The sequence below is a fragment of the Aquarana catesbeiana genome, linkage group LG10 (assembly GCF_042186555.1).
Source record: "Aquarana catesbeiana isolate 2022-GZ linkage group LG10, ASM4218655v1, whole genome shotgun sequence".
NCBI lineage: Eukaryota > Metazoa > Chordata > Amphibia > Anura > Ranidae > Aquarana > Aquarana catesbeiana.
In genome coordinates, this window is record NC_133333.1 from 260,437,778 (window position 1) to 260,462,871 (window position 25,094).

General features: G+C 48.2%; 1 protein-coding gene across 5 annotated transcripts in view; it reads right to left on the bottom strand.

The window, feature by feature from the left end:
* The window catches only part of CCDC27 (coiled-coil domain containing 27), a 74,085-nt gene extending 50,315 nt beyond the window's left edge, over positions 1–23,770 (bottom strand). For 2 of the 5 annotated variants that reach the window (XM_073603705.1, XM_073603704.1), the window contains exon 1: positions 23,636–23,770. In XM_073603705.1, the coding sequence (XP_073459806.1) occupies positions 23,636–23,731 (96 nt within the window). In that variant the 5' untranslated portion in view covers positions 23,732–23,770. Of the gene's footprint in view, positions 1–3,061; positions 3,216–3,480; positions 3,596–23,074; positions 23,217–23,635 lie in introns of those variants that run through there. The other 3 variants (XM_073603706.1, XM_073603708.1, XM_073603707.1) reach the window with 3 other exon arrangements.
* Positions 23,771–25,094: the final 1,324 nt, after the last annotated feature.

Here is a 25,094-nt window from a genome sequence, read left to right on the forward strand (position 1 = left end):
TCAAAGTTGCAAAATTGTGCTTAAGCATTAACATTTGTCAGGTGGGAAGGGGTAAAATACAAAACTCATTAAAAATGGTTTGTGTTTCTATTTACTGTTTACTTGTTGTGAATGAGTGTGTGTGTGTGTGTGTGTGTGTGTGTGTGTGTGGGGGGGGGAGCAGTCACAATGGGGGCTGATATCTGGGTGCCCCTTTATTGTTAAAGGGGTCTTCCAAATACTGCTCCACACACCTCCACAAGCAATGGGTCACGGTTGTGGGGAAAAGGCCCTTATCCCTATCACATTGGGGACAAGGTGCTCTTCTATGGGGTGTCCCCTTCTGCTGAGAGCATGTTGCCTTCAATTTTTCAGAAAGGGGGGCACACACATTAACCCCCCCCCCCTTTTCTTGCCAGGGTCCAGTATGGATTTCGATAGTGACCCCCACGCTGTTTTGTTTTTTCGTCATTCTTGTGTAGGATGCACTACAGCAAAACTGACATTTACAAAGAGAAGAAAAATAACCTTTAAAGTGGCGGTAAATGACATTTCACTGTCAGCTTCCTTTTTTGTTAGAAACAGCATGGGGGTCCCCCTAAAGGTATTGGGGTGGGGTGGATTCCATGCCGTATTTTACAAAGGGCAGCTGGGCTGGCAGGGAAATGTCATTTACTGCTATATAAACTGCAATTTTTTTTTCTATCTGTGTGAATCCAGTCTGTAAATACGGTGTCATTAGCACCCGCATTCTTCCAGCTCTGACTTTCAGGTCAGAAGATAAGAAGAACAAATACATAAGAGAAGCCAAGTCAAGGCTGCCAACACCAAACCTATCAATCGTTCTTTGATTGAATTACACTCGGTGTCGGCCTCCTAGTTACCAGCAACCGCTAAGCTGTTGACTTTCGATGTCTCCATAACATTAATCGCAGATAATGCCGAGTGTTTGGCCTGGATCTGCAAAACAAACACTGAGATTTTGATTGGTGAGGCCGAAGGCTTTAAAGATATCAGAGGACTGACGGATGTGCCGGCCGCCTGTAAACATTTATATCATCATTTTCCAGCATAAGAAGTGAAACTCGGCAGAATGATCGATCCAGCAGTTGTCTATGACTCCCTCCAACCGCCGAACAGTTACCCGTAGAAACCTTCACCATCCCAATCCCTTCTCTTCTCTACTCTACTACTGACTACATAGGTGTGCGCACAGGGTGTGCCAGGTGTGCCTGGGCACACCCTAATCACCCCGTGTGGCGCAGATTCCCCCTGTTTGGACCCCTGATATTTCAGCAAAGCCCCCTAACGGGGCTCCAAAAAAAATTGCAAAAAAAAAAAATTTAAATTAAAAAATAAAATAATAAAAATGTAAAAAATAAAAACTACTGACACCGCCCACTCAAAGGTGTGTGAGCAGGGTATACCAGGTGTGCCTGGGAACACCCTAATCACCCTGTGTGGTGCAGATTCCCCCTGTTTAGACCCCTGGTATTTCACCAAAGCCCCCTATAGGGGCTCCTAAAAAAAGGTAAAAAAAAAAAATAAATAAAATAAAAAAAATGTAAACTACTGACCCCAATCTTTGCCCTACTGACAACGTCCATTGCTCTACTGACACTGTCAGTATACATATACACGCATATGTGTTTGAGCTTTGGGGTGTACACCCTAATGCAATAGGTTACACACGCCTATGACTGACCACCTCTATGACTCCCCCCCTGTCCTGCAACACGACCACTTCTGTCTACAACAGTTCACTGTCATCTTTCCCTGACCCTGCACCCATGTGACACTGACCCTGTGCTACCAATGACACTGACCCTGCACCCCCTGTGAAACTGACCCCTTACTACCCATGACACTGACCCTGCACCCCCTGTGACACTGACCCTGTGCTACCCATGACACTGACCCTGCACCCCCTGTGACACTCACCCCTTACTACCCATGACACTGACCCTGCACCCCATGACACTGACCCTGTACCCCCATGACACTGACCCTGCACCCCCTGTGACACTGACCCCTTACTACCCATGACACTGACCCTGCACCCCTGTGACACTGACCCTGTACTACTCATGACACTGACCCTGCACCCCCTGTGACACTGACCCCTTACTACCCATGACACTGACCCTGCACCCCATGACACTGACCCTGCACCCCATGACACTGACCCTGTACCCCCATGACACTGACCCTGTGCTACCCATGACACTGACCCTGCACCCAATGACACTGACCCTGTACCCCCATGACACTGACCCTGTGCTACCCATGACACTGACCCTGCACCCCATGACACTGACCCTGTACCCCCTGTGACACTGACCCTGTGCTACCCATGACACTGACCCTGCACCCCATGACACTGACCCTGTACCCCCATGACACTGACCCTGCACCCCCTGTGACACTCACCCCCATGACACTAATCTTGTGACACTGACCCTGTACCCCATATAACACTGACCCTGCACCCCCATGACACTGACCCTGCACCCCCCGTGACACTGACCCTGTACTACTCATGACACTGTCCCTGCACCCCCAAGACACTGACCCTGCACCCCCTGTGACACCGTCCCTGTACTACTCATGACACTGACCCTGCACCCCATGACACTGACCCCTTACTACCCATGACACTGACCCTGCACCCCCTGTGACACTGACCCTGTACTACTCATGACACTGTCCCTGAACCTCCAAGACACTGACCCTGCACTCCGTGGGACACTGACCCTGCACCCCCATGACACTGACCCTGTACTACCCATAACACTGACCCTGCACCCCCTGTGACACTGACCCCGTACTACCCATGACACTAATCTTGTGACACTAACCCTGCACCCCCATGACACTAACCCTGCACCGCCATGACACTGACCCTGCACCCCCATGACACTGACCCTGCACCCCCATGACACTGACCCTGCACCCCCATGACACTGACCCTGCACCCCCATGACACTGACCCTGCACCCCCATGACACTGACCCTGCACCCCGTGTGACACTGACCATGTAACCCCTATTACACTGATCCTGCATCCCCAAGTGACACTGACCTTGTACCCTGAATAACTTTTCCACTGAAGAAGAGATGAGATCAGATATATAGGATGAGACTTCAGAATGGTTGTCACTAATCACAGATCCGTCTTCCAGTCTGAGCAGTAAGGAGAATCTGTTTAGCTATCTTAGCAATGTAGATGTATTGTCCTCAGAGCTTCTGGTCATCCCGGCCAGCACTGAAATTAAATCTTCATTCCTAACGCAGTCTTCCTCAGACTAAACGAATCTCAGGGGGTCTTCTCTGGCTGAAGACCATCAAGACAGCTAAACGTAGTTCTACAAAACAAACCAAAGTTCAGCCCCCATTACACTACAGTAAAGTGCGAATACGCGCCCAAGCACGCAAATTGTGCATTTGTTCACAAAAAAGTGATAAATCACTGTTTGAGGTTTTTTTTTAAGTAAATATTACCTAAGCAGTCCCATGGTGACGTCAGAGACCAAACTCAACAAAACGTCAGTGAAGGTAAAACTTCCCATTTTGTAGAAACCTTTCATCTCTATTTATGAGGCTTTCACTGACCCCCCCCTCCCCTCCCCCACAACTTGTTTTATCACTCATTGTGAATTGCTGAGATTTCTAGACAGTTCCCTCTAATCCTCCACTCAGAGATGTCAGCTCCTCTCTCAATTGATCTTTATCTATGATTTACAGGTTCCATGGTTACAGAGATACAATCAGCCCTGCAGAACCCGTCCCATCAATATGTGACCAGAGATCAGATAGAAACCTTCTGTCTATATAAGAAAATCCTAGGATCCGGACACTGGACTTGGTGCCTCCAATAATTATATTTTATTCATCATTTATATTATTTATTTTATGTATTTTTTATTTTATTATTTACATGATTTATTTTCCAATAATATTCCAATAAATCCAGAAATATTCCAAAAATTCCAATAATATTGCAAAAATGAGTGTATTTTGGGAAAATCACATTTAGGGGTCTATTTATAAACAGTTTTTTGGGGGCATATGTAACAAGTATTCTGATCATATGTTGCTTAACCCCTTCCCACCGACCGCCTCCCGGCCCTTTAAGAGTTCTAAAAGCCGGGAGGTGGAGGCGGGCGTTCAGGTCATGGAATGGCTTTTTTTGGCTGTCGCAGTGGTCACATGACTGGAAAGTACCCGAGTGCAAGTATGCAACAGGAGCTTACCGATCTCCGCCGCCAACTGTGCTTCATCTGAGCACCACAAACCAAAAGTGCTATTTAATTATTTTATAATATTCAAAGCAAACTCCCCCATCCATTCATCCATATCTCCATCCATCCATATCTCCATCCATCCATGTCTCCATTCATTCATGTCATTCATGTCCATTCATCCATCCATGTCTTCATCCATCCATGTCTCCTTCCATCCATCCATGTCTCCATCCATCCATCCATCCATCCATGTCTCCATCCATCCATCCATCCATCCATCCATGTCTCCATCCATCCATCCATGTCTCCATCCATCCATCCATCCATCCATCCATCCATGTCTCCATCCATCCATCCATGTCTCCATCCATCCATCCATGTCTCCATCCATCCATCCATGTCTCCATTCATTCATGTCATTCATGTCCATTCATCCATCCATGTCTCCATCCATCCATGTCTCCTTCCATCCATCCATGTCTCCATTCATTCATGTCATTCATGTCCATTCATCCATCCATGTCTCCATTCATCCATCCATGTCTCCTTCCATCCATCCATGTCTCATCCATCCATGTCTCCATCCATCCATGTCTCCATCCATCCATGTCTCCATCCATCCATCCATGTCTCCTTCCATCCATCCATGTCTCATCCATCCATGTCTCATCCATCCACGTCTCCATCCATCCATCCATCCATGTCTCCTTCCATCCATCCATGTCTCCATCCATCCATCCATGTCTCCTTCCATCCATCCATGTCTCATCCATCCATGTCTCCATCCATCCATCCATCCATGTCTCCATCCATCCATCCATCCATGACTCCTTCCATCCATCCATGTCTCCATCCATCCATGTCTCCTTCCATCCATCCATGTCTCATCCATCCATCCATCCATGTCTCCTTCCATCCATCCATGTCTCATCCATCCATGTCTCCATCCATCCATCCATCCATCCATGTCTCCATAGATCCATGTCTCCATCCATCCATCCATGTCTCCCTCCATCCATCCACGTCTCCATCCATGTCTCCATCCATCCATCCATGTCTCCCTCCATCTATCCATGTCTCCATCCATCCATCCATGTCTCCATCCATCCATGTCTCCATCCATCCATGTCTCCCTCCATCCATCCATGTCTCCATCCATCCATGTCTCCATCCATCCATCCATCCATCCATCCATGTCTCCCTCCATCCATCCATGTCTCCATCCATCCACGTCTCCATCCATCCATGTCTCCATCCATCCATTAATCCATATCTCCATCCATCCATGTCTCCATTCATTCATGTCTCCATTCATCCATTCATCCATGTCTCCATGCATCCATCCATGTCTCCATCCATCCAAGTCTCCATCCATTCATGTCTCCATCCATCCATGTCTCCATCCATCCAAGTCTCCATCCATTCATGTCTCCATCCATCCATCCATGTCTCCATCCATCCAAGTCTCCATCCATTCATGTCTCCATCCATCCATCCATGTCTCATCCATCCATGTCTCCATCCATCCATTCATCCATGTCTCCATCCATGTCTCCATCCATCCATCCATGTCTCCATCCATGTCTCCATCCATCCATCCATGTCTCCATCCATCCATGTCTCTCTCCATCCATCCATCCATCCATCCATCCATGTCTCCATTCATCCATCCATGTCTCCATTCATCCATCCATCCATCCATCCATCCATGTCTCCCTCCATCCATCCATGTCTCTATCCATCCATGTCTCCATCCATCCATGTCTTTATCCATCCATCCATCCATCTATGTCTCTATCCATCCATCCATCCATGTCTACATCCATCCATCCATCCCTTCATCCATGTCTCCATCCATCCATGTCTCCATCCATCCATCATGTCTCCATCCATCCATCCATCCATCCATGTCTCCATCCATGTCTCCATCCATCCATCCATCCATCCATGTCTCCATCCATCCATCCATCCATCCATGTCTCCATCCATCCATCCATGTCTCCATCCATGTCTCCATCCATGTCTCCGTCCATCCATCTCCATCCATCCATCCATGTCTCCATCCATCCATCCATGTCTCCATCCATCCATCCATGTCTCCATCCATCCATTTCTCCATCCCTCCATCCATCCATGTCTCCATCAATCCATCCATCCATGTCTCCATCCATCCATTTCTCCATCCCTCCATCCATCCATGCCTCCATCCATCCATCCATCCATCCATGTCTTCTGTGAAGAAGCCCTAAAAGGCGAAACATGTGGGGATACGTCACTCAATGCTATTCCATGCTATTGTTGAGTGATCATTTGCTCCATCATTTAACTAGATGTGTATTTCTGTCTGCACAACATATGTATAGCCAATATATATATATTTTTAAATCTTTGTGTTAGAGCCCTTGCACACTGGGGCGGGGGGCGGCGTCGGTGGTAAAACGCCGCTATTATTAGCGGCGTTTTACCGTCGGTATGCGGCCGCTAGCGGGGCGGTTTTACCCCCGCTAGCGGCCGAGAAAGGGTTAAATACCACCGCAAAGCGCCTCTGCAGAGACGCTTTGCCGGCGGTATAGCCGCGCCGTCCCATTGATTTCAATGGGCAGGAGCGGTAAGGGAGCGGTATACACACCGCTCCTTCACCGCCTAGAAGATGCTGCTGGCAGGACTTTTTTTTACCATCCTGCCAGCGCATCGCTCCAGTGTGCAAGCCCTCGGGGCTTTCACACTGGAATGAAAGCAGCGGCACTTTCGGGGCGGTTTGCAGGCGCTATTATTAGCGCAATAGCGCCTGCAAACCGCCCCAGTGTGCAAGGGCTCTAATAAATTTTGATATTTTTTATATTTTGTTGTATTGTCAGTAATTTCTCTGCTTAGCACCCTTAAAATCCCACCAAAATTCTTTTCCTGTCTACTCCATCCATCCATGTCTCCATCCGTGTCTCCATCCACCCATGTCTCCATCCATCCATCCATCCATCCATCCACCCATGTCTCCATCCATCCATCCATCCATTCATCCATCCATGTCTCCATCCATCCATCCATCCATCCATCCATCCATCCATTCATCCATCCATCCATCCATTCATCCATCCATGTCTCCATCCATCCATCCATTCATCCATCCATGTCTCCATCCATCCATGTCTCCATACTTTATTTTGAATCTTGAATCTTGAGTAAGGGCAGATGATTAATTTAGCATTTACTTCCTGTAATCCATCTGCCCTTAGCTCAGGCATGCAAGCAGGAGAGGTCCGGTCTGCTTAGCTGAGAAAGCCCCTCCTCCCCTACTGAAGACTCCTGGGATGTATGACATCATTTTCCTAGGCAAGGAAACCAGGAAGTAACTAAAGAAATGTAAAAAAAAAGTTTAAAACAAGTTAATATAATATACTTCCCTATCTATTTACTAATAATGGCAGCATAAAGATTACAAATAGTCACTGTTGATTGAGAGGGTGAAGTTCAGCTGTAATACAGAGATTTCCTATGATAGTCAGCTCCATTATGGCCACTAGATGTAGCTGATGATCATAGGAAATCTCGGTATTAGGCAAAATACGGTCAGAATTCATTAAGGTTGGGTGAATACTTGTCACATTTATCCAACATTTAATTTTTAACCGCCTTCCTACCAGGAACCCCCCCCCCCCTCCTGCCCAGGACTTTTCTTAGTTTCTGTTATAAGATTTTGCAAATAGGTAATCAGTCTGCATTGATGAGGCAGCACTAATGGGCACTGATAGGTGGCACTGATGGGCACCGATGAGCTGCACTGATGGGCACTGATAGGCAGCACTGATGGGCACTGATAGGTGGCACTGATGGACACTGAGAGGCAGCACTGATGGGCACCGATAAGCTGCACTGATGGGCACCGATAAGCTGCACTGATGGGCACTGATGAGGCAGCACTGATGGGCACTGATGAGGAGGCACTAATGGATACTAATAAGCTGCACTGATAGGCAGCACTGATGGACACTGATAGGTGGCACTGATAGGTGGCACTGATGGGTACCGATAAGCTGCACTGATGGGCACTGATAGGCAGCATTGATGAGTACAGATAAGCAGCATTGATGGGCACTGATGAGGCTGCACTGATGGGCACTAATAGGTAGCACTGATGAGGAGGCACTGATGGGCACTGATGAGGAGGCACTGATGGGCACTGATAAGCTGCACTGATGGGCACTGATAGGCAGCACTGATGGGCACAGATAAGCTGCATTGATGGGCACTGATGAGGCTGCACTGATGGGCACTAATAGGTAGCACTGATGGGCACTGATGAGGCTGCACTGATGGGCACTAAAAGGTAGCACTAATGAGCACTGATAAGGTGCACTGATGGGCACTGATAGGCGGCACTTATAGGTGTGTGCAGGGGGTGTGCCGGGTGTGCCTGGGTACACCCGTGTGGTGCAGCTTCCCCCTGCTGATATTTCACCAAAGCCCCCCAATGGGGCTTCTAAAAGAAATTAGAAAAAATGATTAAAAAAAGTAAAATAATAAAAATAAACGACTGACACCGTCCATGTTTTAATACATTTGGGGCGCACACCCTAATGCAATAGGCTGCGCACACCCATGGCGGCACTGAAGTGCACCGATTGACACTGAGTGCCCTGATTATTGGTGTAAATGTCTCCTGTCAGTCTAGCCGGTTATTGGGTCTCCTCCCCTCACACAGTGACAGCGTGAGGAAAGGAATGCTGATAACCAGCAAGTTTGTTTCCATGTGTTGTGATTGGACACGGCTGATCACATGATAAAGAGCCACAGGACACTGTGGTCACAGAATGCGCCCGATGCGCTATGGCGTGGTACTTAAAGTAGATCTCCGCCCTCAATCCATCCATTATTATATATGTGCTCAGACTCCGGAGGCTCTGAGATGATAGAGATAGGAGCGCAGTACACGGGGGGGGGGGGGGGGGGGGGCGCGGCCTCTGCAGCTTACATATACAGGATATATCCGCAAATATGTGCAAAATAAACCGCTGGGGTTTAGCATGAACTGTTAGACGGGACAATTGGATTTTGTTGCAGGCTGGCCGGTGAGTGAGCTGGGAATCTTTTTTTTTTTAAGTGGATCTTAACCTTAAAGGAAAAATGGATAATTTAGAAGAGATCAATAACTCGATACAAGGTTGAATTTTTCTTTTCTTTTTTTGTCTTTTTTTTACTGACTTTTGCCCGAGATAACCTCAGCTATGGCTTTCAAAGATAACTCCAACACCACCATTCCCTAAGGGCCCGGCTGGCATTGCCAGGAGCCACAGCCAATTAGAATGGGGGGAGGGGAGGGGGGGGGGGCTTTGCAGAAGGAACAGAGGTATTGGCCAGTTGGGTTCCCGTCCTGCACCCGCACATCACCTGTGGATGTGATCCAGAGTGCACTTCGCTGGGTGACAACGCTGATCCTGCGGTAGGACATTTGGAATGAGTGTTGTCACCCTAGGACAGGAGAAGGCAAATAACATCACAACAATTCCACAAGCAGGGCACACAATGGGTGTAATGAAAGGGAAGAATGGAATGGATGTTACATTTTGGGTTCTAATACTGTACACTGAAAAGCCTTCATTCCTCCGCTGTGTCTTCTCATTGGTTGGACAGCGGGGTGGGGTGGAGCTTCTGTGGAGGGCGGGGAGGAGGGGAGTTTTGCAGCAAAAGCTGCTTATTTTTTTCATATCTTAAGAAGAGACGACAATTGTGTTTTTATTGTTTTAATATCTTGGAGATGAACTTTAATTATAACATAGAGGACCCCCCCAAACGTCATGGGCAATGGGGGGGGGGGGTATTAGGTTGGCCCCATCAATCCTCAAAAGTGCCAGTAGAGCAGCTATTGGTCAGCTGCCAGTGTAATAATGTCACATTTTTATTCTACTATATATATATATATATATATATACACACAGTATCTCACAAAGGTGAGTACACCCCTCAAAAAAAAGTTTTCATAGTTTAACAGTTTTTGCAAACCGGTAATTTTTCTCCTTCGTTGATGTGCACTGATGAGGCGGCACTGATCAGGAAACACTGGTAGGTGACACTGATAGGCAGCACTGATAGGTGGCACTGATGATGAGGCACTGACTGACAGCACTCATGGGCACTGATAGATGGCACTGGTGGGCATTTATAGATGGCACTGGTGGGCACTGGTAGGTGGCACTGGTGGGCACTGCTTAGCAGTACTGATATGCACTGGTAGGGGGCACTGGTGGGCACTGGTAGGTGGCACTGGTGGGCACTGCTTAGCAGTACTGATATGCACTGGTAGGTGGCACTGGTGGGCACTGCTTAGCAGTACTGATATGCACTGGTAGGTGGCACTGGTGGGCACTGCTTAGCAGCAGTGGCTGTCAGTGTGTGGGACTGATGTCCAGTTTACACAAGCCGGTAATCATGCTGTCAGCGCGAGGAAAAAAAAAAAAAGCAGATTATCGGCTTCTGTTTACATCATGTGATCCGCTGTCATGATGTGCCTGCAAAGTCCGCTTTTTTTTAGAGTTGTTCTCAATCCTTTATATATATATATATACTTATTGGATGTTGGCATAGTGGGGGGTCCTCCCTTTCTATGTATTTTTTTCCCCAAAAAATTGCATTTGAAAAACCGCTGTGCAAATACCACGTGACATAAAAAAAATTGCAACACCCACCATTTTATTCTATAGGATCTCTGCTAAAAAAAAAAAAAAAAATGTATATGCAGTATAATGTTTGGGGGTTCTAAGTAATTTTCTAGCAAAATCTAGTGATAATGGGTAATTTTCTGGAGTGCTGAAGCTGATTTAGTTATATTTTCCAGAAAATATGTTTTACAGTATAACTAAAGGCAAAACTTTTTTTTTTGTGTGTGTATACAGTGGAGAGCAATTAGACCCCCTGTCATGTTTTTATTTCCCCCATTAGGGAGATTCAGGCTCGGTTCACAATGGAAACCCTGCGATTCCAGTGCGGACCCAGACTTGTTCATTTCCCGACTTAGTTGGGGTAGGCAGAACACTTTGGTTTGGGGTGGGTCAGCAAAGGCCTCTTGACCCTTGACCTCTGCGGACAAGCCTTCTGACCTTTGACCTTTGGAGCGAGTCCCTATTCCAATCCCTGAATCTTAACCTTGTTCTTCAAGGAAAAACGCTAAACCTAACCCTAACCCCAACCCTAATGCCGCGTACACACGAGCGGACTTTCTGGCACACTTGGACCTAGATTTGAAACATGTTTTAAATCTTTCCGCCAGACTCAGTTCCTGACGAAAAGCCCGTTCATCTGCATGCTGGTCAGACTGACCAGATACGACGCAAGGGCAGGGTATTGCATCTCGCGCTCACTGCAATAGGAAAAACAAATTTTCCTATTGCGGTGAGCGCAGGGCATACCAGTCCCTTAGGTTTGGTATGGATTTTAAAGGGAACCCCCTACGCCGAAAAAAACGTTGTGGGGTCCCCCCTAGAATCCATACCAGACCTCGATCCGAGCACGCAGCCCGGCCGGTCAGGAAAGGGGCTGGGGACGAGCGAGCAGCCTCCTCCCTCCTAAATCATACCAGGCCGCATGCCCTCAACACGGGGGGGGGGGGCATCCTGCGGGGCCCCCCCACCACAAAGCACCTTGTCCCCATGTTGATGAGGACAAGGGCCTCTTCCCGACAACCCTGGTATACTCATTCACATAGGGTGGGGGGCCGGGATCTGGGGGCCCTCTTATTATAGGGGGCTCCCGGATTCCGATAAGCCCCCCGCCCGCAGACCCCAACAACCAACAGCCAGGGTTGTCGGGAAGAGCCCTTGTCCTCATCAACATGGGGACAAGGTGCTTTGTGGTGGAGGGGCCCTACAGGGCGCCCCCTCCCCCAAAGCACCCACCCCCAATGTTGAGGGCATGCGGCCTGGTACGGTTCAGGAGGGGGGGCGCTTGCTCGTCCCCACCCCCTTTCCTGACCGGCCGGGCTGCGTGCTCGGATCGGGGTCTGGTATGGATTTTAGGGGGGACCCCACGCCGTTTTTCTGGCGTAGGTGGTTCCCCTTACAATCCATACCAGACCTAAGGTCCTGGTATGACCCGCGACGGGGCTCGCAAGGTGTCAATCTCGCCAATAAAATCGGCGAGATTCACTTCCTTTTCTAGTCCCGTCGTACCCGAGTCACGTTCAAAATGAATGGACTTGTCCATGTGTGGGCAAGTCCGTTCAATCTGAAAGTCTGCTGTAACTCCGGCGAAAGTCCGTCGGAAAGACGGGTGAACCTAGCCTGCCGGAAAGTCCGGTCGTGTGTAGGTAAGTCCGTCTGTTCAGGTAGTCCGCCGGAAAGTCCGGCGGAAAGACCGTCAGACCAAGTCTACTGGAAAGTCCGCTCGTGTATACGTGGCATAACCCTACCCCCAACCCTAACCCCCTAACCCCAACCCTACCCCAACCCTACCCCTAACCCTACCCCTAACCCCAACCCTAACCCTACCCCTAAGCCCAACCCTAACCCCCTAACCCCAACCCTAACCCTACCCCTAACCCTAACCCTCTAACCCCAACCCTAACTCTAACCCTAACCTTAACCCTACCCCTAACTCCAACCCTAACCCCCTAACCCCAACTCTAACCCTACCCCTAAACCCCTAACCCAACCCTAACCCCACCCCTAACCCCAACCCTAACCCCCTAACCCTAACCTCAACCCCAACCCTAACCCCAACCCTAACCCCAACCCTAACCCTACCCCTAACCCTCTAACCCCAACCCAAACCCTAACCCCCTAACCCCAACCCTACCCCTAACCCCCTAACCCCAACCTTAACCCCCTAACCCTAACCCTACCCCTAACCCAAACCCTAACCCTACCCCTAAACCTAACCCTAACCCCTAACCCAAACCCAAACCCAAACCCTACCCCTAATCCCAACCCTAACCCCACCCCTAACCCCAACCTTAACCCCCCAACCCTAACCCCAACCCTAACCCTAACCCCAACCCTAACCCCAACCCTACCCCTAACCCTCTAACCCCAACCCTAACCCTACCCCTAACCCCAACCCTAACCCCTTAACCCCAACCCTAACCCTACCCCTAACCCCAACCCTAACCCCCTAACCCCAACCCTAACCCTAACACCAACCTTAACCCCCTAACCCCAACCCTAACCTTAAACCAAACCTTAACCCCCTAACCCCAACCCTAACCCCAACCCTAACCCTACCCCTAACCCCAACCCTGACCCCAACCCTAACCCCAACCCTAACCCTAGCCCTAACCACAACCCTAACCCCCTAACCCCAACCCTAACCCTACCCCTAACCCCCTAACCCCACCCCTAACCCCAACCCAACCCTAACCTTAACCCTCTAACCCCAACCCTACCCCTAACCTCTGGGGACAAGCCTTCTGACCTTTGACATTTGGAGCGGGTCCCTATTCCAATCCCTAACCTTGTTCTTCAAGGGAAAATGCTAACCCTAACCGTAAACCTACCCCTAACCCCAACCCTACCCCTAACACCAAACCTAACCCCCTAACTCCAACTCTAATCCTACTCCTAACCCTAACCCCAACCCTAACCCTCTAACCCCAACCCTAACCTTAACCCTACCCCTAACTCCAACCCTAACCCCAACTCCAACCCTACCCCTAACCCCAACCCTAACCCTACCCCTAACCCCAACACTAACCCCACCCCTAACCCCAACCCTAACCCCCTAACCCTAACCTCAACCCCAACCCTAACCCCAACCCTAACCCCAACCCTACACCTAACCCTCTAACCCCAACCCTAACCCTAACCCTATCCCTACCCCTAACCCCAACCCTAACCCTAGCCCTAACCCCAACCCTAACCCTAACCCCAACCCTAACCCCAACCTTAACCCCCTAACCCCAACCCTACCCCTAACCCCAACCCTAACACTACCCCTAGCCCCCTAACCCCACCCTTATCCCCAACCCAACCCCAACCCTAACCTTAACCCTCTAACCCCAACCCTAACCCTACCCTCTGGGGACAAGCCTTCTGACCTTTGACATTTGGAGCGGGTCCCTATCCTCCAATCCCTGAGTCCTAACCTTGTTCTTCAAGGGAAAATGCTAACCCTAACTGTAAACCTACCCCTAACCCCAACCCTACCCCTAACACCAAACCTAACCCCCTAACCCCAACTCTAATCCTACTCCTAACCCTAACCCTAACCCTAACTCCAACCCTAACCCCCTAACCCCAACTCCAACCCTACCCCTAAACCCTTAACCCCAACCCTACCCCCAACACTAACCCCACCCCTAACCCCAACCCTAACCCCCTAACCCTAACCTCAACCCCAACCCTAACCCTAACCCCAACCCTAACCACAACCCTACCCCTAACCCTCTAACCCCAACCCTAACCCTAACCCTATCCCTAACCTCAACCCTAACCCTACCCCTAACCCCAACCCTAACCCTAACCCTAGCCCTAACCCCCTAACCCCAACCCTAACCCCAACCTTAACCCCCTAACCCCAACCCTAACCCTACCTCTAACCCCAACCCTAACCCCCTAACCCAAACCCTAACCCTACCCCTAAACCCAACTCTAACCCCCTAACCCAAACCCCAACCCTAACCCTACCCCTAATCCCAACCCTAACCCCCTAACCCCAACCTTAACCCCCTAAACCTAAACCCCAACCCTAACCCTAACCCCAACCCTAACCCCAACCCTAACCCCAACCCTACCCCTAACCCTCTAACCCTATTATTATTATACAGGATTTATATAGCGCCGACAGTTTACGCAGCGCTTTACAACATTAGGGCAGACAGTACAAGTACAATACAATTCAATACAGGAGGAATCAGACGGCCCTGCTCCTTAGAGCTTACAATCTAGGAGGGAGGGTCAAGTGATACAAAAGGGTAATAGCTGTGGGGGATGAGCTCATGGAGAAAATAGTGCAGTTGTTAGATGGAGGCAGGATAGGCTTCTCTGAAGAGGAAAGTTTTCAGGGATCGCCTAAAAGTGGATAAATTTGGAAACAGTCTGACAGATTGGGGTAGGGAATTCCAGAGGATGGGTGAGGCTCGGGAGAAGTCCTGGAGGTGGATATGGGAGGAGGTGATGAGGGAGCTAGAGAGCAGGAGATCTTGGGAGGAACGGAGATGGCGATTAGGTTGGTATTTTGAGACTAGGCTAGTGATGTAACTGGGGGCAGAGTTGTGGATGGCTTTGTAACTTATTGTTAGTATTTTGAATTTAATTCGTTGGGTGAGTGGCAGCCAATGGAGGGATTGGCAGAGAGGGGTAGCAGACACTGAGCGGTTTGTAAGGTGGATGAGTCTGGCAGCCGCATTCATGATGGACTGAAGGGGGGAGGAGTCTATTTAAAGGTAAGCCAATGAGGAGGGAGTTGCAGTAGAGATAACCAGGGAGTGAATCAGGAGCTTTGTAGTTTCACTGGTTAGAAAGGGACGTAGTTTGGAGATGTTGCGGAGGTTGAGGCGGCAAGCTTTGGAAAGTGATTGGATGTGGGGCTGAAAGGAGAGTTCAGAGTCCAGGATAACACCTAGTACCCTGACATGTGGGGGATGGGTGGATGGTTTTGCCATTGCTCTTGACAGAGAAGTCGGGGGAAGAGGCACGTGGGGGAGGAAATATTATGAGCTCGGTTTTGGACAAGTTGAGTTTGAGGAAGTGGTGTGACATCCATACAGATATGTCGGTTAGTAAGTTAGTGATGCGTGAGGAGACTGATGGAGTGAGTTGAGGGGTGGAGAGATAGATTTGTGTGTCATCAGCATAGAAATGATATTGAAAGCCGTGAGAGGCTATCAGCTGACCCAGGGAAGAGGTGTAGATTGAAAATAAGAGGTCCAAGAACAGAACCTTGGGGGACCCCAACAGAGAAGGGAAGAGGAGTGGAGGAAGTAGAATTGTAAGTGACACTGAAGGTGCGTTGGGTTAGGTAGGATGAGAGCCACTGAAGAGCACAGTCACGGAGACCGATGGAGTGAAGTTTTTTGAGGAGGAGGGGGTGGTCAACCGTGTCAAAGGGAGCCGAAAGATCCAGAAGTAGGAGTACAGAATAGTGTCCGTTGGTTTTTGCAGTTAGTAGGTCATTTGTGAGTTTTAAAAGAGCAGTTTCTGTGGAGTGTTGAGGGCGAAATCCAGATTGAAGGGGATCAAGAAGGTTGTTCTTAATGAGGTGGTCACTCAGTTGGTTGTAAACCAGGCGTTCAAGTAGTTTAGAGGAAAAGGGGAGCAAGGAGATTGGGCGTAGGTTGTTAAGATTGGTAGGGTCCAAGGATGGCTTTTTGAGTATGGGAGTGACCAGTGCATGTTTTAGAGCATCGGGGAAGATGCCAGAGGGGAGGGAGAGATTGAAGATGTGGGTTAGAGAGTGTAGGATGGGGTCAGAGGGTGACCGGAGCATTTGAGAGGGAATAGGGTCCAGGGGACAGGTGGTTAGGTGGGCGATAGAAAGGAGTTTAGCAACTTTGTCTGTAGTAGCAGATTTGAATAAGGGGAGTGTCAGTTGTACCTGTTGACATGGGGTCTTAGCTGGGGGAGATACCTGTAGAGTGGAGATTTCATCGCGGATTGTATCAATCTTGTTTTTGAAGTGATTAGCGATTTCCTGGGCAGTGAGTAAGTCAGTGGGGGGAGGCGGTGGAGGACAAAGTAGAGAGTTGAAAATAGAGAAGAGTTCACAGGGATTGGATGAGAAGGTGTTAATAAGAGTTGTAAAATAGGTTTTTTCATGCTCTTTTAACCGATTGTATTTGGTACGCATATTTTAAAAGGGGGAGTTTGGTTTTGTGTATTATTATTTAATAAACTTCTTTTAAGCAATGTTACACTATATGGCATTTCATTTTCTCCCCATGCTATACTTACCGAGAGGGTCTAGCACCACCTGGTGGTTGAACTAAGGAGACGGCAAATTTAAAGATTATTATCCAAAGGCTTGTGATTTCTGAAATTGCGGTGAGTGCAATCTCACGGGGGGTGACCCCCTCACATGGTGATCATTATTGGTGGAGGGACTTCTACGTATACCTTCATAATCACAGACCACATCTTTATTTTTGAAACTTTCCTGTCTCTTCAGCATCTGTTTTATATAAAGTGTTTTAACATCGGACACTCAGCGCTGCTTCAATAAGTACAATGAATCAGAGACTGGGCTCGCATATTTTATGATTTTAGTCTTATTGTTTAATCACATGTAAAATAGGTTTGCTTGGCAGTGTGGAGGAAAGAATAGTATTTTTGGAGGGCAGATTTGTATTGGTTGAAGTCTTTGAGAGACTTAGTCTTGTGCCACCGACGCTCAAGAGCGCGACTACGTTTTTTGAGAACTCTAGTGTCATCTGTTTGCCAGGGTTGTAGGGGTCGAGGCCTGATTCTACGTGTAGTGAGGGGAGTGAGCTTGTCCAGGGTGGTGGACAGAGATTTATTGTAGATGGATGTGGCTTGGTTGGGGCAGGACAGAGGAGAGATTTTGTCATAGAGGTGGTCAGTAGCAGAATAGAGGAGAGAGGAGTTGAAGTTGCGAAAGTTTCTACGGGTGATGGTTAGGCGATTGGAGGGAAAGGTGGTGGAAGACAGGGGGAGAGAGAAACTAATAAGATGATGGTCAGAGAGAGGAAAAGGATTGTTTGAGAAGTTGCATGGAGTGCATAGGTAGGAGAATACAAGGTCAAGGGTGTTGCCATCAGAGTGAGTAGAAGCCTGTACCCATTGCTTCAGGTCAAATGAGGAGGTTAGACTAAGAAGTTTAGAAGTAGCAGGAGTGTTTGTATTAGCGGGGATGTTGAAATCACCGAGAAGGATTGTGGGAATTTCCGAAGAGAGAAAGTAGGGTAGCCAGGTAGAAAACTCATCAAGGAAAGTCGATAATGGTCCAGGGGGCCGGTAAATCACAGCAATTCTTAGGGAAGTTGGAGAGAATAGACGTATACAGCAGTGGTATACAGTGGGCTTCGAATGATGAGACGGAAAAAGAGGGAGGAGGGTGAATAACCTGGAAGGTGCTCTGGGGGGATAGGAGGAATCCCACTCCACCTCCCTTACGTCCATTAGGCCTAGGGGAGTGAGTCCAGTGAAGGCCGCCCTGGGAGAGGGAAGCAGGAGAAGGGGTGTCATATTCGTGGAGCCAGGTTTCAGTAAGAGCAAGTAGATTAAAGGAATTAGTGACAAAGAGGTCATGAACAGCAGTGAGTTTGTTGCAGACAGAGCGGGCGTTCCAGAGGGCACAGGAGAGAGTGAGGCTGGTGTTGGGAAGAAGAGGAATGGAGACTAAATTGTGTAGATTGTGACTACTGCCAGAGGGTGTAGGGTGATGGGTGTGTTGGGTACAGTTAAATAAGGGAGGCCCAGGGTTTGGGGAAATATCTCCAGCGATTAGGAGAAGCAGAAGAGTGAGGGAGGTAATATGAGAATATGATTTGTATGAGGGGACATGCTTCAGTATCCTGGGGGGTATGTTAGCAAGTGGGCTTAGAGTTAGAAAGAGGTGATGAGTGCAGTAATAGGGGGAGGGGAGAAGTGAGGGTGATATGTACAGATTGTGGGGTGGAGCAGAGGGATGTAGAAAAGAGAGTTTGAGGAGAGAGGCAGCAATTGTGAAAAGGAGGAGAGGTAAAGAGTGCATGTTTCATAGAGGAAGATGATAAAATTTGGAAATGGGGTCACCTGTAGTCTTCTATAGTTTGCTTTGTGCAAATCGCTGAAGTGCAAGAGCAGAAGTGCCACTTATTTAAAGAACCCCACTTCTTTGGAAGAACCCTCTGTATGTGCAGCCCCCTATATGTGTTCCCCCGTAAGGAAAGCTAACCCTACCCCTAACTCCAACCCTAACCCCCTAACCCCAACCCTAACCCTACCCCTAACCCCAACCCTAACCCCCTAACCCCAACCCTAACCCAAACACTAACCTTAACCCCCTAACCCCAACCCTAACCCAAACACCAACCTTAACCCCCTAACCCCAACCCTACCCCTAAACCAAACCCTAACCCCAACCCTAACCCAGTGACCCCAACCCTACCCCTAACCCCAACCCTAACCCCAACCCTAACCCCCTAACCCCAACCCAACCCAACCCTAACCTTAACCCTCTAACCCCAACCCTAACCCTAACCTCTGGGGACAAGCCTTCTGACCTTTGACCTTTGGAGCGGGTTCCTATTCCAATCCCTGAGTCCTAACCTTGTTCTTCAAGGGAAAATGCTAACCCTAAACCTACCCCTAACCGCAACCCTACCCCTAACCCCCACCCTAACCCCCTAATCCTAACCCCAACCCTAACCCTCTAACCCCAACCCTAACTCTATCCCTAACCCCAACCCTAACCCTACCCCTAATCCCAACCGTCGCCCCCTAACCCCAACCCTAACCCCCTAACCCCAACCCTCTAACCCCAACCCTCTAACCCAACCCTAACCCTACCCCTAACCCCAACCCTAACCCTAACCCCAACCCTAAACCCTAACCCTACCCCTAACCCCAACCCTACCCCTAACCCCAACCCTAACCCTATCCCCAAACCTAACACTAACCCCAACCCTAACCCTACCCCTAACCCCAACCCCCTAACCCTGGCAACAACCCCTACCCCTAACCCCCTAATCCCAACCTTAACCCTAACCCTACCCCTAATCCCAACCCTAACCCTACTTTTAACCCCAACCCTAACCCCCTAACCCCAACCCTAACATTAACCCTACCCCTAACCCCAACCCTAACCCCCTACCCCCACCCCTAACCCCAACCCTAACCCCCTAACCATAACCCTACCCCTAACACCAACCCTACCCCTAACCCTCTAACCCCAACCCTAACCACAACCCCTACCCTAACCCACTAAGCCCAACCCTAACCCCACCCCTTACCCTATCCCTAACCCTAACCACAACCCCTACCCTAACCGCAACCCTACCCCTAACCCCCTAATCCCAACCTTAACCCTAACCCCAACCCTAACCCCCTAACCCCACCACTAACCCCAACCATAACCCCCTAACCCTACCCCTAAACCTCTAACCCCAACCCTAACCCCAACCCCACCCCTAACACCAACCCTAACCCCCTAACCCCAACCCTAACTCCCTAACCCCAACCTTAACCTTACCCCAACCCTAACCCCCTAACCCCAACCCTAACCCCACCCCTAACCCCAACCCTAACCCCCTAACCCCAACCCTATCCCTCTAGCCCCAACCCTAACCCTACCCCTAACCCCAACCCTAACACCAACCCTAATCCTACCCCTAACCCCAACCCTAACCCTAACCCCAACCCTAACCCCCTAACCCCCACCCTAACCCTACCCCTAACCCCCAACCCTAACCCTACTCCTAACCCCAACCCTAACCCTAACCCCCTAACCCTCACCCTACCCCTAACCCCAACCCCAACCCCTACCCCTAACCCCTACCCCTAACCCCTAACCCCAACCCTAACCCCAACCCTAACCCCCTAACCCCAACCCCTACTCCTCTACCCCCACCCCTAACCCTAACCCTAACCCCAACCCTCTAACCCCAACCCTAACCCTATCCCTAACCCCAACCTTAACCCTACCCCTAACCCCAACCCTAACCCTACCCCTAACCCCAACTCTAACCCCCTAACCCCAACCCTAACCCTCTAACCCCAACCCTAACCCTACCCCTATCCCCAACCCTAACCCCAACCCTAACCCTACCCCTAACCCCCTAACCCCCTAACCCCAACCCTAAACCCTAACCCCAACCCTAACCCTAACCCCAACCCTAATCCTACCCCTAACCCCAGTACCATTTTTTTAGAGCGGTTGGTCGGCTCTTTAGGGATAACAATCCATGTGGCTAAAAGCTAATCGGCTGTTATCCCGAAGTGACCAAGTAAATAAAATTAAAAAAATAAAATGAAATAAATAAGAAAAAAAATGTTTCAAAGCGCCCCTGTCCTCGTGAGCCAGCGCAGCAAAGAAAACGCACACGTAAGTCACACCCGCATATGTAAACGGCGTTCAAACCACACATGTGAGGTATCGCCGCGATCGTCAGAGTGAGAGCAATAATTCTAGCACCGGACCTCCTCTGTAACTCCAACCTGGTAACTGTTACATTTTTTTAAACCGTCGCCTATGGAGATTTTTAGGTACCATAATTTGTCGCCATTCCACAAGCGTGCGTAATTTCAAAGCGTGACATGTGAGGTATCTATTTACTCAGCGCAACATCATCTTTCACATTATATAAAAAAAATTGGGCTAACTTTACTGTTTATTTTTTTTTTTTAATTCATAAAAAGTGTCTTTTTTTTCCCCAAAAAAGTGCATTTGAAAGGCCGCTGCGCAAAGACAGAGTGACACAAAATATTGCAACAACCGCCATTTTATTCTCTAGGGTCTCTGCTAATATATATATACAATGTTTGGGGGTTCTAAGTAATTTTCTAGCAAAAAACACGGATTTTAACTTGTAAGCAACAAATGTGAGAAATAGGCTTAGGCATGAAAGGGTTAAATCTGCAGGGGGGGGGAGGGGTTTATAGGTGGGCATGGAATTATAAAAAAAAAAAGATTTTAAAGAGTTAATTCACTTTTACAAAACAATGTCAAAGTGAACTAACACCATGCATCCACCCCCCCCCCCCCCCGATCCACCCCCCACTCATGTGAAAATAACGTTTTGTCTCTAGTTCTGGGCGAAGATCCCGCCAGTGCGGGGGATTCTTCCCGTGTTTTTGCACATTTGCAAACATGGTTCGGTTTCATGATTTTTTTTTTTTAGAAAGAGATTGGTGGTTAAACAAATTCTTATGCAAAAACGCACCCCCCCACCCCCCTCCCGCATGTACATACATTAAAGTCTCTGGGGACAAAATCGCAGCTTCCTGCACCAAAAGAAGTGCCTGCACCCCTTCCAAAAACACAATGCAGGAAAATGTCAATGGGGCCCCGTAGAAAAATGGATTGTCCTGCGTTGTTGCGCTTCGGCAAACGCACTGCAAATCGCACCGGTGTGAACTGAGACTCAGGCCTGGATCACATTAGTGCGATTTCTGATGTGACTTGAATCGCACAGAATCACATGACAAATCACATTGTTTTCAATGGTGCCCGCCGTTCACATCAATGCAACTCGGCGCAGAGCAATTTTGGGAAAGGCCCCTGTGCTACTTTGGTGTGATTCCAGCGTGATTTTGGCCCCAAAGGAATAATACAGACGCATGTACGTGTGATTCTGATAGCGATTTCATGTTTTTTTTTTAACCCTCAATTCTCTTTCCAGGCAAAGCAGCATGTGATACAGCGAAATTTCGGCCGCCAAAAGTAGGGTTTTTGGCATTGTACTGAAAGAAAAAAAGGCGCTGATAATGGTTGCGATTTTGCAGTGGTTTTACTGCATTTTTTGCTGCAATTTTACCGTGCTTAGGGTTTGTTTTTCATAGGTCGAGTGACTAAAAAAATGCATCAAACACGTCAAATAGGTGCATTTTTTATGCATTCTTGCTGCGTTTTCAATGCATTTCAAAGGGGAGGTGCGTTTTTTTTTTTAAACTTCAAAAGGTGCCGATAATGGCCGACAATAAATTTATATTCATTTAAATTCATGATAAAAATGAGAAAGTCCAGTATAAACCAATTATTTATACAAATATATATGAATATATATATATATATATATATATATATATATATATATATATATATATATATATATATATATATATATATATATATATATATTTTTTTTTTTTTAAACCGTCTTTAGGTTTCGGCCAAGTGCATCTTGAACCCGCACAGATGACTTTCAAATCGCCCCCCCCCCCCCCCCCAAACCTGCATTATTTCAAACCCAGGTATCAGTGTGAACGTACCTTCAGCACATTGTGCGATGTGGGAACCAGCGCCGGTTCGGCAGGTCACACCGCCCTCTGTGAACCGATTTCAAAACCCGCGTTCGGTGTGAACAAGGGGTCCCTGTAAACCCGGCTCCTTGTGCGACTTAGGATCCAACTTGTGACACTCCAAAATTGCAGGACATGCGGAGTGCCATGAATCCCTATGAGAGGCGTTCCAATTGACGCTACAGAAGTCGCTGTGACCTCAGAAAAGGTTCCTGCGCTACCTTGATCCGACTTCAATGCCAGAGAGTGTCAAAAATAAAATAGATACTTTTTTTTTTTTTCTAAATATTTGCAACAATACAAAGCAGGAAACGTCACAAACAGCGAACATTCAAATTGTATCAAAAATGAGTGACATCAATTCATTTCTAAATGTAGCAAGAGAGAGGAGTGATGTCATCACATCTTCTACACAAACAAACAACAAACAAAAAAGTAATAAAATAATAAAAATATAAGCAAACAATAAAATAACAAACCAACAACCAATAACCAGAAAGTATTGGAGGTGCGGGAAGTGGTTGTCCTCACCTTGTGTTGCCGTGCGATGTGTACGGAGAAGTCGCAGATCTGGGTGTGAATGAACACGTGTGACGGGCCTGTCACCTCCACAATGGGGCTTCTCATTCTTTACATTGCGGAATGTCAGAGGGGGGAGCCGGGATTGGTCGGTAGTGAAGTGTCGCTAGGAGACGGACTGTTTGCTGGGACTGAGAGTTCTGACTGCTGAGGAAACTTTCTTCCTGAACCATACAGAAACAAGAACTCCCATTCTACAATATTGATACATTTTTTTTTTTTTTTTAATTGCACAGTAAAAATAAGTTTTCTCTGATAAAGTGCGCCTGTCTGTGGCTGCTGCGGCATCGGCTACATATCTAATGGTGGCCATACACTAGAAGAAAAATGCTTTGAAAAAATCTATCATTTGGACAGTTCGTTCGTTCGTCTGTCTAGTTAATGGCCACAAATTGCAAATCGGTCGTGACATTTTTGAGCCGCAAAAATCGCAAGGAAGAGTTTGAAAAACGTCTGCCGAACGGACGATAAGTTGAAAGGTTTACGTGTTTCTCGCCCCGAACAGTTTGCACCGGGCTTATGTGACAAAACGAACGAAAAATTGATAAACCTATGTCAGTTTTAGGACATTTACATGATGGCAAAATTGTTTTGCTCTCATGACCGTGTGTTTAGGTTTATGGCTGACATAAGGCTCATCATACACATTACAATCTGACCACACAATCTTCGTTCAATCAACTTTTTTTTTTTTTTTAAATTAAAACTATGTACCTACCTAATCTATCCAATCGGTTTACGACTGGATATCCAATCAGGTAGACCCTTGCACTAATAGTTGTTGGTATAGCTAAAGCTCACCATACACCTTACAATTACCTCCCAACTTTCAAACTTGAGAGTGAGGGACACTAAACTCGGGTTCACGTATGTGCGATCTCAGACATCGCATGTGATTCGCTCCCGCACCACAGGTGGCGATGACATGCGAGGTCTGTGCTGTGCGAGTTCAGCCATATAGTTCTATACAGTTGTATGGCTGAACTCGCATTGGATTCACATGAAAATAGCGCAGGGACTCCCCCCCCTCCCCCGCACTAGAATCGGATTGAATGCGTGTTCTCACCTATGCGATCTGATTAATGTGCGAGTTCTCAGTTCGCACTGTGATCTGTGAACCGATCTGGGGGGGTCGTTAACAATGTACTGACACCCGCAGCGGTTCGCAGAGGGCGGTGTGACCTGCCGAACCGGCGCTGTAATCTCATCACACAATGTGCTGAAGGTACGTTCACACTGAACCTGGGTTTGAAATCGTTCGGGTTCAGCTGAACTCGCGCGATTTCAAACCCACATTTCAGTGCGAATTTGGGGGGGAGGGGGGGTTTGAAAGAAATCTGTGCTGGTTCATGCACAGAGGTCTATTGAAATTGCCCCCCCCCCTCCCCCGAAGTAGCGCAGAAACTACTTT